General features: G+C 44.6%; 1 protein-coding gene across 6 annotated transcripts in view; it reads right to left on the bottom strand.

Annotated features, from left to right (window-relative positions):
• LOC143282013 (zwei Ig domain protein zig-8-like) overlaps positions 1-15,000 on the bottom strand; it is a 586,931-nt gene that overhangs the window by 51,710 nt on the left and 520,221 nt on the right. For 5 of the 6 annotated variants that reach the window (XM_076587424.1, XM_076587430.1, XM_076587425.1 and 2 more), the window contains one exon: positions 6,059-6,190. In XM_076587424.1, coding sequence (XP_076443539.1) covers positions 6,059-6,131 — 73 coding nt within the window. In that variant the 5' untranslated portion in view covers positions 6,132-6,190. Of the gene's footprint in view, positions 1-6,058; positions 6,191-9,875; positions 9,976-15,000 lie in introns of those variants that run through there. The other variant, XM_076587428.1, reaches the window with a different exon arrangement.

The following is a 15,000-nucleotide window of genomic DNA, read 5'->3' as shown; positions in this document are numbered from 1 at the left end:
GCACCTAGCGCACGTTATAGAACCCAAGGCAACAAAAGAAAAACAAACAATCACCAACCTTGATAGCAAAACAAACACGCTTGCAGACAGAACAAAAATGGTCGCACGGCACTGCGAGAAAGGGTGAACAGCCCGAATTTCACACAGAAAAAGTATGTTGTGACGAAAGATAATACAATACAATACAATAAAATGCGATACAATACAATGCGATACAATGCAATACAATACAATACAATACGATACAATGCAATACGATACAATACAATACAATAGAATACAATACAATACAATACGATACATTACAATACAATACAATGCGATACAATACTATACAATGCGATAAAATACAATGCACTGTGATACAATACAATGTGATACAATACAATACAATGCGATACAATACAATACAGTACAACGTGATACAATACACACACAGAAAGTATGTTGTGTCGAAAGGTAATACAATACAATGCGATACAGTACAATACAATGCGATACAGTACAATACAATGCGATAAAGTACAATACAATGCGATACAATACAATACAATGCTATACAGTACAATACAATACGATACAATACAATGCGATAAAATACAATACAATGCGATAAAATACAATACAATGCGATACAATACAATAAAATGCGATACAATACAATTCGATGCAATACACGCAGAGAAAGTATGTTGTGACGAAAGGTAATACAATACAATACGATGCGATACAATACAATACAATACAACGTGATACAAAACACACAGAAAAAAGTATGTTGTGACGAAAGGTAATACAATACAATGCGACACAGACAATACAACGCAATACAATACAATGCAGTACAATATATCACAATGTGATACAATGGAATACGATACAATGCAATTCAGTTCAAAACGAGCCTTCACACTACAGGTGGCCGCTGCGGCGGGCTGGATGACAGGCAGTAATACCATTGACAAAACCCATTTCTTGCTGAAGCTTTGGGTAACGAATTAGATCCGATTTTTGTTTTGCTACACGCGCGCTTGCGCACGTGCGTACACATACAGATACACGCGCGCGCACACGTACACGTACATACATATGCTTTGGTAGAGATCACACAAGCCAAGAAAGAAAGGAAATGAGGGAGAGACGGGCAGACTGACAGAGAGAGAGAGAGAGACAGACAGACAGACAGACAGACAGAAACAGAGACAGCGAGACAGACAGACAGAGACAGGGACAGTCAGACAGGGGAATATAAAAGTGGAGACAGAGAAAAGAAGGCAGAGAGAGAGAGAGAGAGACAGATGATGACAGATGGTGTGTGTGTGTGTGTGTGTGTGTGTGTGTGTGTGTGTGTGTGTGTGTGTGTGAGAGAGAGAGAGAGAGAGAGAGGGAAAGAGAGAGAGAGAGGAGAGCTAGAGAATGAGACTGAGAGGAGAGAGAGCTAGAGAGAGAGAGAGAGAGAGAGAGAGAGAGAGAGTGTGTGTGTGTGTGTGTGTGTGTGTGTGTGTGTGTGTGTGTGAGAGAGAGAGAGAGAGAGAGAGAGAGAGAGAGAGAGAGAGAGAGAGAGAGAGAGAGAGGCAGAGACAGTGATGGAGTAACATCTGAAACTCAACTGAAGAAAACAAATAACAGTGGGCACATTATCACTGTTATCATGATACTATGCTAGGGTACGATAAGACTAGACAGAATAGATTGGGATACAACACGATAGGATAGTATGTAAGTAGATATGATATTATCATGGAGTATAATACGGTATGATAGGCTACAATACCACAGGATACGATTCGGATATATATGATATTATGAAATGATATAGTACGACAAGATGCGATGTACTAGACAGGATGAATTAGTGCAAAGCAAAGCAGCACAGCACAACACAGCACAATACAGTGCAGCACAACACAGTGCAGCACAACACGGCACAATACAGTGCAGCACAACACAGCACAACACAGCACAATACAGTGCAGCACAACACGGCACAATACAGTGCAGCACAATACACTGCAGCACAACACGGCACAATACAGTGCAGCACAACACGGCACAATACAGTGCAACACAACACAGCACAATACAGTGCAGCACAACACGGCACAATACATTGCCACACAACACGGCACAATACAGTGCAGCACAACACGGCACAACACAGCACAACACGGCACAATACAGTGCAGCACAACACAGCACAATACAGTGCAGCACAACACAGTGTAGCACAACACGGCACAATACAGTGCAGCACAATACAGTGTAGCACAACACGGCACAATACAGTGCAGCACAACACGGCACAATACAGTGCAGCACAACACAGCACAATACAGTGCAGCACAACACGGCACAATACAGTGCAGCACAACACAGCACAATACAGTGCAGCACAACACGGCACAATACAGTGCAGCACAACACAGCACAATACAGTGCAGCACAACACAGCACAATACAGTGCAACACAACACGGCACAATACAGTGCAGCACAACACGGCACAACACAGCACAACACAGCACAATACAGTGCAGCACAACACAGCACAATACACTGCAGCACAACACGGCACAATACAGTGCAGCACAACACAGCACAATACAGTGCAGCACAACACGGCACAACACAGCACAATACAGTGCAGCACAACACAGCACAACACAGCACAATACAGTGCAGCACAACACAGCACAATACAGTGCAGCACAACACGGCACAACACAGCACAATACAGTGCAGCACAACACGGCACAACACAGCACAATACAGTGCAGCACAACACGGCACAATACAGTGCAGCACAACACAGCACAATACAGTGCAGCACAACACAGCACAACACAGTGCAGCACAACACAGCACAATACAGTGCAGCACAACACAGCACAAGACAGTGCAGCACAACACAGCACAATACAGTGCAGCACAACACTGCACAACACGGCACAATACAGTGCAGCACAACACGGCACAATACAGTGCAGCACAACACGGCACAATACAGTGCAGCACAAAACAGCACAACACAGCACAATACAGTGCAGCACAACACAGCACAACACAGCACAATACAGTGCAGCACAACACGGCACAATACAGTGCAGCACAAAACAGCACAACACAGCACAATACAGTGCAGCACAAAACAGCACAATACAGCACAGCACAACACGGCACAATACAGTGCAACACAAAACAGCACAACACAGCACAATACAGTGCAGCACAACACAGCACAACACAGCACAATACAGTGCAGCACAACACGGCACAATACAGTGCAGCACAACACGGCACAATACAGTGCAACACAAAACAGCACAACACAGCACAATACAGTGCAGCACAACACAGCACAATACAGCACAGCACAACACGGCACAATACAGTGCAGCACAACACACCACAATACAGTGCAGCACAACACAGCACAATACAGTGCAGCACAACACGGCACAATACAGTGCAGCACAACACGGCACAATACAGTGCAGCACAACACAGCACAATACAGTGCAGCACAACACAGCACAATACAGTGCAGCACAACACAGCACAATACAGTGCAGCACAACACAGCACAACACAGCACAATACAGTGCAGCACAACACAGCACAATACAGTGCAGCACAACACGGCACAATACAGTGCAGCACAACACAGCACAATACAGTGCAGCACAACACGGCACAACACAGTGCAACACAACACGGCACAATACAGTGCAGCACAACACGGCACAATACAGTGCAGCACAACACGGCACAATACAGTGCAACACAACACAGCACAATACAGTGCAGCACAACACGGCACAACACAGCACAATACAGTGCAGCACAACACAGCACAACACGGCACAATACAGCACATTACAGTGCAACACAACACAATACAGTGCAGCACAACACGGCACAATACAGTGCAGCACAACACGGCACAATACAGTGCAGCACAACACGGCACAATACAGTGCAGCACAACACAGCACAGCACAGCACAATACAGTGCAGCACAACACAGCACAACACGGCACAATACAGTGCAGCACAACACAGCACAACACGGCACAATACAGTACAGCACAACACAGCACAGCACAGCACAATACAGTGCAGCACAACACGGCACAATACAGTGCAGCACAACACGGCACAACACAGCACAATGCAGCACAATACAGTGCAGCACAACACAGCACAACACGGCACAATACAGTGCAGCACAACACAGCACAACACGGCACAATACAGTGCAACACAACACAGCACAATACAGTGCAGCACAACACAGCACAATACAGTGCAGCACAACACAGCACAATACAGTGCAGCACAACACGGCACAATACAGTGCAACACAACACAGCACAATACAGTGCAGCACAACACAGCACAATACAGTGCAGCACAACACAGCACAATACAGTGCAGCACAACACGGCACAATACAGTGCAGCACAACACGGCACAATACAGTGCAACACAACACAGCACAGTACAACACAGCACAATACAGTGCAGCACAACACGGCACAAGACAGTGCAACACAACACAGCACAGTACAACACAGCACAATACAGTGCAGCACAACACGGCACAATACAGTGCAGCACAACACGGCACAAGACAGTGCAGCACAACACAGTGCAGCACAACACAGTGCAGCACAACACAGCACAATACAGTGCAGCACAACACAGCACATTACAGTGCAGCACAACACAGCACAATACAGTGCAGCACAACACAGCACAATACAGTGCAGCACAACACAGTGCAGCACAATACAGTGCAGCACAACACAGCACATTACAGTGCAACACAACACAGCACAATACAGTGCAGCACAACACAGCACAATACAGTGCAGCACAACACGGCACAATACAGTGCAGCACAACACAGCACAATACAGTGCAGCACAACACGGCACAATACAGTGCAGCACAATACAGTGCAGCACAACACAGCACATTACAGTGCAGCACAACACAGCACAATACAGTGCAGCACAACACAGTGCAGCACAACACAGTGCAGCACAACACGGCACAATACAGTGCAGCACAACACAGTGCAGCACAACACGGCACAATACAGTGCAGCACAACACAGCACAATACAGTGCAGCACAACACAGTGCAGCACAACACGGCACAATACAGTGCAGCACAACACAGCACAATACAGTGCAGCACAACACAGTGCAGCACAACACGGCACAATACAGTGCAGCACAACACAGTGCAGCACAACACAGCACATTACAGTGCAGCACAACACAGCACAATACAGTGCAGCACAATACAGTGCAGCACAACACAGCACAATACAGTGCAGCACAACACAGCACAATACAGTGCAGCACAACACAGCACAATACAGTGCAGCACAACACAGCACAATACAGTGCAGCACAACACAGCACAATACAGCACAACACAGCACAATACAGTGCAGCACAACACAGCACAATACAGTGCAATACAACACGGCACAATACAGTGCAGCACAACACGGCACAAGACGGTGCAACAAAAAACAGCACAATACAGTGCAATACAACACGGCACAAGACGGTGCAACACAACACGGCACAATACAGTGCAGCACAACACAGCACAATACAGTGCAACACAAAACAGCACAATACAGTGCAACACAAAACAGCATAAGACAGTGCAACACAAAAAAAGCACAGCACAACACAGAGCAGATGCATTAAAACTGAGTAAAATAACGTACAAAATAAGAGTCGAAATTCACTGAAAATGGGTTACAGCATCTACTAATGGTAATATCGTTTCACACATGCACAGAAATTGCCGGTAAAATAGATGTTATAATTGCGGATGCTAAAACAGGACTAACGTACAAAAGAAGAGTCGAGAACCACTGAAAACGGGTTACAATTTCAACTAATGGTATCATCGTGTCACATATGTACAAAAAAAAAAAAAAAGATTGCCGATAAACTGTGCAATAATTGAGGATGCTATAATAGGACCTCTTCTTTACCACACAGTGCAGAGCAATGCACTGCTCAACCAACCTGCTGACGACATCCGGGCGGTGGCGAGAATGGCGGTGAGAACTTGGCACAGACGGAAGAACGCCAGTCGCATGTCTCGAAGGTCAAGGTCATAGGGCGTCACGTGGCAATCCCATCAGCCATCACTTCCGTCTGCAGCATAGAAAGAAGAAAGGTTAATAAAAAAAAAAAAAAGAAAAGAAAAAAAAAAGAAAAAAAGTTGTGGTGAAAACAATGTGTTCAGTTTCAGTTTCAGTTGCAGTAACTCAAGGAGGCGTCACTGCGTTCGGACAAATCCATATACGTTACACCACATCTGCCAAGCAGATACCTGACCAGCCGCGTAACCGAACGCGCTTAGTCAGGCCTTGAGAAAAAAAAAAAGATAAATACATAAAAAAAGAACTACTACTAATAATAATATGTATAAGGCGCAAAAACTTGATGAAGTCAAATGTAAGCGTACAAAAAAAAAAAAAAAAAAAAAAAAGAAAAAAAGTGTCCACCATGCAATGAAACAACAGGTTGTGCGCACTGTCACTCCAGAAACATAGAATGCAGGACCAGTGAATGGCGTGGAATCAAGACGTTGGATAAGACACGGCACGATACGATGCGATACGATACGATACGATACGGTACGAAGCTATCAGTTCTGAAGACGGAAATCACGCGAATCACACACACACACACACACACACACACACACACACACACACACGCACGCACGCACGCACGCACGCACGCACGCACACACACAAAAGCCGCTGGACAAGAGATCAGAATGATTTTTAGCATTGCGCAAAGAGCTAGACAAAAGATATACAAGCCAAGGATAATTTGTTTGTTTCCTTGCTCGCTTTTTATTTTATTTTTATTTTTTATTTTTACTTTTTTTGTCAATAGGATGGAATAATTCATCTATCTGTATCTGAATGTTGAAAGCCACTTTGCGAGTAGAGCGATTTAGAGACTTTGTCAGTCCACGCTTACAGAATTCACAATAATTCATCCCCCATCATCTTCTTTCTGTTTTAACGCCATTGTGCAACGCAGAAACACAACGTTTAGAAAAAAAATCTAACATTCTGATAACAACCACATTTCTCTTCTTTCTTTCTATCTCTCCCTCTCCTATACTCACAAGCGTGCATGCACGTGATTATATTGGAATGGACAATGCTTTTTCGGGGTATGGTATACGTATTTCATCATGGAGACCGAAAGACATTGTGAATATCTATCTATCTATCTATCTATCTATCTATCTATAATAATGGTAATAATAGATACTTGTTGAGCGCTTTCCTTTCTGAAAGGAATTTCAAAAAGCTTTAGAGTAAACATAAAACACAGTCACATACGCGCGCACGCGCGCGCGTGTGTATATATGTGTGTGTGTGTGTGTGTGTGTGTGTGTGTACGTGCATGCGAGAGAGAGAGAGAGAGAGAGAGGAGAGAGAGAGAGAGAGAGTGTGTGTGTGTGTGTGTGTGTGTGTGTGGGCGTGTAAGGCACAATCAACAAGAACAACACTCAAACTTTTCAGTAGTTTGAAAACAAAATCCATTCTCGACATATTGTTTTATTCACACCATTGTTTAGCTGGCCCCATTATGCCCTTGATAATGTCACTGTGCAACGAAAGTAAAGAACATTTTCGAATAAAAAAAAGGCTGAAGATTATTATCAACAATATCAATATTCACACAAACACCTATCCCCTCTCTCTCTCTTTCTCTCTCTCTCTCTCTCAAACATACACATAAACACACATATACGCGCGCGCATACACACACACACACACGCGCGCGCACGCACGCACACACACACACACAAGCACACACACACACACACACACACACACAGAGGAACACACTGATGAGAATGGACAGTGCACGGAAAAGCCACTCTGCTAACTATTGATTCAGAGTGGAGCGGAATCCACGTTGCAAAACTTTCCTCCAATGTTGTAACTGTCAATGTTCTCGGAAATAAAAATGCTCGTCTCAACCACTGAAAATACACCGAAACACACATCGAATTCGACTGTTTGTTGCTGTTTTATCTGAGGATGGTGATCAAAGACTCGCGACAGTCAACGTTCGGATTGTAAAAATGTATTCGTCTTCGAAATTTTGTGAAAAAGGAACTAGTGTAAAACATTCAGTTCAATGAAACGTTTTTCTCAAAAATAAACAAACAATCACCAGGCAGTATTAGTTTCCATCAGAGTAGACCAGACAAGACTAGACAGATATAAGTAGATAAATACATTCATACATATACGGACACAAATGTGGAAATTCCATACGCAGTGATAATTTTTGGAGAAAAAAAAAGACGGTGATGATAACATAATGATAAATGAATACTACTACTACTGCTAATACTACTAAAATCCTTAACAACAATAACAACCACATAACAATAACAAGAAGAAGAAGAACACCACCACCACCACCAACAAATACTTAATGACTCCCTGATGGTCAAGCATGGTAAAAACAAACCAACCAGCCATCGCTCGCACGCACAAACGCCTTTCATTTTTGAATAGAAACCAAAACAGCAATGTCGGTTTTTCATGCTGTGACTGACAGCCTTACTTTGCAGGCAGAGGGGTGGGGACGTGGGGGTAGGGTGTCAGAGGGAGAACGGAGGAGGGTGGGGAGGTGGTGGGTGGTGGGGGTATAGGGGGGACGATGGGGAGAGAGAACGACAAGGGGAGAATGGTGGTTGGGTATGGATTAGGGAGGGTGGGGGAGAGTGAGTGTCTGGATTTTGCACAGCGGAAAGTTATAAATGTGGAACAGTTTTAGTTGCATTCACAAAGCCCCTTTCCCAGCGATCGAGTGAACGTGTTCATTTGAACCTTAAAAAAGAAAGAAAAAAAAAGAGTTCACGAGTGGGGCATGTTCTCTGTTATGATTATGATGTTGTCATCCTCCGTGCTCCAATAATAGGGTTCGAATCTCGGTAACGGCGCCTGAACCCCCTTCGTCGCACGCAGAAGATCAAATACGCACGTTAAAAATCCTGTAATCCATGTCAGCGTTCGGTGGGCTATGAAAACAAGAACATACCCAGTATGCATCCCCCTGAAAAAAAAAACGGAGTCTGGCTGCCTACATGGCGGGGTAAATAAACAAAACGGACAGACACGTAAAATGTTACATATCTGTTTGAGTGTGTATGTGTGCGTGCCTGAAATCTGATTGAATGACACAGGAAATGAATGATGAACGGCCAGAAGCAGCCGTCAGTCAGCTCTGCCCAGGTAGGCAGCCTGTTGTGCAAATGACCCCGTGTTTGTAAAGCGCTTAGAGCTTGGTCTCCGACCAAGGATAGGCGCTATATAAATATCCATATCAAATCAATCAGATCAAATCAATCAAAACTTGACAAATAAACATTGTCACACTCAACTGTAAGGCGAAAACTTGAGGATTGGACCTCTTGCCATTCTTCAGCACTTTATTAAGGAACACGCTAGCCAGAGTGGTCGCCCGCTGGTGATATGATCCACCATAAGGCAAGCGGGTGCAATCGGGCTCGAGTCCTGCACGGACCGATTGTCATTTTTTAACCATCCATCCAAAATCCTCTGTATATATACCTTGAATGGTGGCCTGGGTACCAGTCTTTCGAACGAAACCGAAGTCCTGAGTCCATGCATGTAGCCAGGTAAGAGGAAAAAAAAAGACAACAAATGGTTGTCCCTAGAAAAAAAATATGCAGAGAAATTTACCTATGAAGCAATTAAGTAATAAGAGTCCTGTTTGTAAATCATTCATACATTTGCAAGAAACTAAGGCCTGCAGCTGTTCATAAACTCACCTTGAGAAGAACATTGCAAGTCCAGAACTCACACACTTAACAGGGGAAATTTCTTTTGTCTTCCGACTTTTCTTCCCTTCAGGAACCCATTTTTTAGGAACCATTACTCCTAATGAAATTCTTTGGCTATCCACACTTCAAGGAACGCACTTTTTGTTTTATTTAAAAGAATCAATATCCCAGTTCAAACTCAAGGGAACACTTTAGGTTTCGGTACTTCAGGGGCACAGCACAAACACTTTCACCACAGAACACAAACCCAGTTCAGAACTCAATCATGACGCTACTTCACTTGGCGAAACGAAATCTTGCAGCAACTTGCGCCTACTGATGTGATAGGATGCGTCTCAAAACCCATTACTCTCTCTCTCTCTCTCTCTCTCTCCCTCTCTCTCCACACTCCCACACCCCCAACCCACGTCACACACATACTTTTGGGGAATGAACCAACACGACTTTTCGGGGGTGGGGTGGGGGCGTGGGGGTTGGCCTCATCTCATCACCTCTGTTGTGATGTGTTTATAATCGAGCCAGCCATCAATACAGCTGTCTTAATTCGTATGTGACGGGCTCGTTAGTTGGCCGTTTGTCGTAATCATCGTGACAGGCGCGCGTGCAGGGGGTGGGTGGTGGTGGGGAGGGTGGGGAAAAAAGGGGGAAGGAGGGGCAGGCGAGAGGTTGGGAAGATGCAACGTTGGTGGTATGAGGTCAAGATGATGAGAGAGATGACGGTGTGCGCGAATGCCGTTTGGTGATCGATAGAATGTCCCGTTGAGTCACTGTGCAGGGGCGCGTGTTCTTGTGTGTGTGTGTGTGTGTGTGTGTGTGTGTGTGTGTGTGTGTGTTGTGTGTGTGTGCGTGCGTGTGTGTGTGTATGTGTGTGTGTGTGTGTGTGTGTGTGAAAGGGGTGGAGGGGGTGAGGAGAGGGGGTTGGGAGTCGGAGACAGGTTGCGGAATCGTCTTGGGGTCGTTTGGTGTGGACTTGCTGCGCATTTAACTCGATGTATCACTGTCCGCGTTTTTTTTCTCTGTATGTCTTGTCTGAGTATCCATCTGTTGTTTTTCCCTGTTTATCTCTCTATCTCTGATGTCTTTGTCTCGTAACTCTTTGTCTTTCTCTCTTTCCCTTTATATAATTATATATATATATATCTCTTTATATACATGCATGTGTTCGTGTGTGCGCGCGCGAACGCGTGCGCACGAGCGCGCTAATGTGTGTGTGTGTGTGTGTTTGTGTGTGTGTACACGTGTATGTGTGTGTTTAGCTGAAGGACAGTTGCATCGATATCTAAGAGGCTTTGCCGATTTTTTCAGGCACAGGAGATCGCATCACCTCTTGTCTTTGTACACAGCTTTGTGATGACAGATGGGCTTTACGGCTCACGGATCAAAACTGAACGTTTCTCTCAGTCAGTCATACTCTTCCCTTTCTCACTCTTTCTCTCCACATTCTCTCTCTTTCGTTTCGTGCGTGCGTGCGTGTGCTTGTGCGCGGTCGCGTACGTATGTGTGTGTGTGTGTGTGTGTGTGTGTGTGTGTGTGTGTGTGTGTGTGTGTGTGTGTGTGTGTGTGTGTGTGTGTGTGTGTGTGTGTGTGTGTGTGTGTGTGTGAGACATGGAGGAGGGGTTTGGGAAAAGAGAATGTTACGCTTCCTAACTGAGCTGTAGAGAAAGAGATACGGATACGGATCTTTTATTCAGTAAGGCCATGGCCTCACAGTGAACCAATATCCCATAACAAAATCTTACCAGTGACAAAAGTAAATGACACACTGCAAATGATAATCTACAGATTGGATAAGGTCATTCAAAGCACGGCAATACAACACTAAATGAAGTTCAGTTTCTTCAGCACGTCGGCACCAGGCACAAATAAGAACAGAAACACTGGACCTTCGATAATGATAATGATGAAGAGATATGTTAGAAATCCCTAATCTGAACCTGGTTGTGATATATTATGAATGCTTACCCATTTTCATTGATAGATATGTAGGAATAGAATACACAGTAATGGATTGTCTGCAAAACTCAAATCGATCGCTGTCTAGGTTATGAGAGAGAGAGAGAGAGAGAGAGAGAGAGAGAGAGAGAGAGAGAGAGAGAGAGGGATCGACAGACAGACACTCACACAGACAGAAACACTCATACAGACTGACAGATAAGACAGATTAATAGGAAAACAGAGAAACAGAGATTCACACAGGCACACAGACAGGCAGAGACTCACACCATCAGACAGATAACCAGACAAGAAGACAGACAGCCACGGACACACACACACACACAGACAGAAAACCAGAGGCTCACAAAGACAGACGGAGAGACAGTTCCCATTTCACATATATTTTCAGAGGGCCGTTTTCAATCACAAGACGATGCAGCAGTAGATTCAGACATTCTTCAACACCTGTCTGAGGCACATCTACAAGATCCGATGGCAGGAGAAGATCCGAAACGAAGATCTGTGGGAGCGAGCGGGACAGGAACCAGTGGCCAAGCAGATACTGCGAAGGAAGTGGGGCTGGATCGGACACACCCTCAGGAAGCCAGCGTCCAGCATCACACGCCAAGCCCTGATCTGGAACCCGCAGGGAAAGAGGAAGAGAGGCCGGCCTCGCAACAACTGGAGGCGAGATACCGAGGCAGAGCTGAAGCAGCCAGGGACCAACTGACTGGAATGGCCAGAACAGCCCAGAACAGAGTGCGATGGCGAGGGGTCGCTGATGGCCTATGCTCCACCAGGAGCGATGGGCAAAATGAAATGAATGAATGAATGTTTTCAATCACAAGATCCACCACCTGTGCAGCTTCTACCGTTAAGACTGCAATAGGGCAAGGGGCAGTCGTCCTCATACTCAGCCAGGGACTACACAGATCGCATGCCGCATAGAAAGAAGCAATCCTTTGTATGCAATTTCTTTTGGCATCCTCGGTGTTTTTCTTCTTTTTTTCAAGCGGATGCAGGTACACACTCACAGACGCAGACACACCACATCACATCACACACACACACACACACATACACAGTTCGTTTCCTGTTCTTCTCGGGATGGGGAGGGAGGGAGGAAGGTTTGGGAGTTGAGGGGCTTAGAGGGAGAGGGAGGAGTGAGGGAGAGGCAGGTGTTGAACAGACCAGGTGCCTCTGTGTGTGTGTGTGTGTGTGTGTGTGTGTGTGTGTGTGTGTGTGTGTGTGTGTGTGTGTGTGTGTGTGTGTGTGTGTGTGTGTGCGCGCGCGCGCGAATTATACAAAGAAATTAGAATAAAATTCATACAAAAAATTCAAAATTACATTACAAATATCATTAAACCCAGTCAGCTAATACTGGAAGACAAACATGTGGGACTGTTTGGGAAATCTGTCAGTAACTGCTGTCAAAAACGCCATAGCGTGCAAGAGTGATTCAATGTCTTGTTCAGTATTTATCTATTTTTGTTTTGCTTTTTTTTTTGTGCGTGGTTTCATGTAACTTTGCATGCGTGTCTTATAAACCTGAAAAAATTCACACACACAAATACACAGTCCCTAAAGAGCGAATGCATAACAAGCAAGTCCCTGGCTCAAGCACTTACACACCTATGTGATGCTTGCTGTTGTCTGGGTTCTTTGTGAAGGGATGGGCACAGAAACCACACTTGTGCCGTGGAGAGCACACACACACACACACACACACACACAAAAACCAACAAAAAACAGAACGCCGCCTTAACCTGTTTAGCCAATGAAAAGAGGCTACGTCCTCCTATAATCAGCCAATCACTGTCCGTCTAACAAGTGCATCACAACATTCCTTCAAACTTTTTTTTTTCCCGGGCGCCTTGCCGAGTACTATCAGCAAGTGCTTCGATAATTGGAAACGTTAAAAAACAAGTCAGATGTTAAAAAAAACAAAAACAACCCGAAAATTCTCACACCCACGAGTGCATTCACACACACACACACACACACACACACACACACACACAAACACACACACACACATTTACAGAAAATAAACCAACAAAATACACACACATATATACACAAAGAGAGAGAGAGAAGAGAAAGAAACACACACACACACACACCACACACACGCACCACACACACACACAGAGGCACCTGGTCTGTTCAACACCTCCCTCTCCCTCACTCCTCCCTCTCCCTCTAAGCCCCTCAGCTCCCAACCCACCCTCCCTCCCTCCCCATCCCGAGAAGAACAGGAAACGAACGATGCTTTTTTTTTTTTGTTTCTTTTTTTTAAACGTAACATGTAAATATCGACGACCTGAGGTGATATGGCAGACTGGGAAAACTCTATGAGGACAAGGCTGAAAGTGGGAAGGGGTAGAGGGAGGGGGCTGGGATTGCGGTTGGGAGGTGGTGGGTATCTAACACTATACCGACACACCTCTTATGCTACGAACTTTTTTTTCATTTTTTTTTTCATTTATTCGCACATTTATCATCACTGTTGTCTTTTCTTGTCTTTTTTATTTATTTATTTTATTTATTTATTTATTTTATTTATTTTTTATTATTTATTTATTCATTTATTCATTTATTTATTTTTAATTATAATTATTTTTTATTTATTTGTTATATTATATTTTATTTTTGTACGCTTATTGTTGACTTCATGAAGTTTTTGCGCCTTATACATATTATTATTAGTAGTAGTTCTTTTCTTATGTATTATCTATTAACTTTTTTTTTTTACAAGGCCTGACTAAGCGCGTTGGGTTACGCTGCTGGTCAGGCATCTGCTTGGCAGATGTGGTGTAGCGTATATGGATTTGTCCGAACGCAGTGACGCCTCCTTGAGCTACTGAAACTCTTATACTACTCTTCAGACAGCACGTTAAGATGGGCAGCAGCAAAAAAGTCCAACAATTCTCTCTCTGTGTGTGTGTGTGTGAGAGGTGGGGGACGGGGCACGTTATTGGGTGTCTGTGATTCAAACTCACAACATTTTGACCACATAGTTTGGCCGTTCTATCGACTTAGACAGCTAGCTCCAAGCCATTTCCACCATATCCCCTCCCACCACGCACGCACACACCACACCACACACACACACACACACACACGTTGGAGAGGAACAGAAAAGAAAAAGAAACACGGAACAAGAAGGGTGGGGGGG

Source organism: Babylonia areolata, chromosome 5, assembly GCF_041734735.1.
Source record: "Babylonia areolata isolate BAREFJ2019XMU chromosome 5, ASM4173473v1, whole genome shotgun sequence".
Taxonomy (NCBI): domain Eukaryota; kingdom Metazoa; phylum Mollusca; class Gastropoda; order Neogastropoda; family Buccinidae; genus Babylonia; species Babylonia areolata.
Note: the sequence above shows the minus strand (reverse complement) of the source record. Positions and strands in the feature narration are given on the sequence as shown.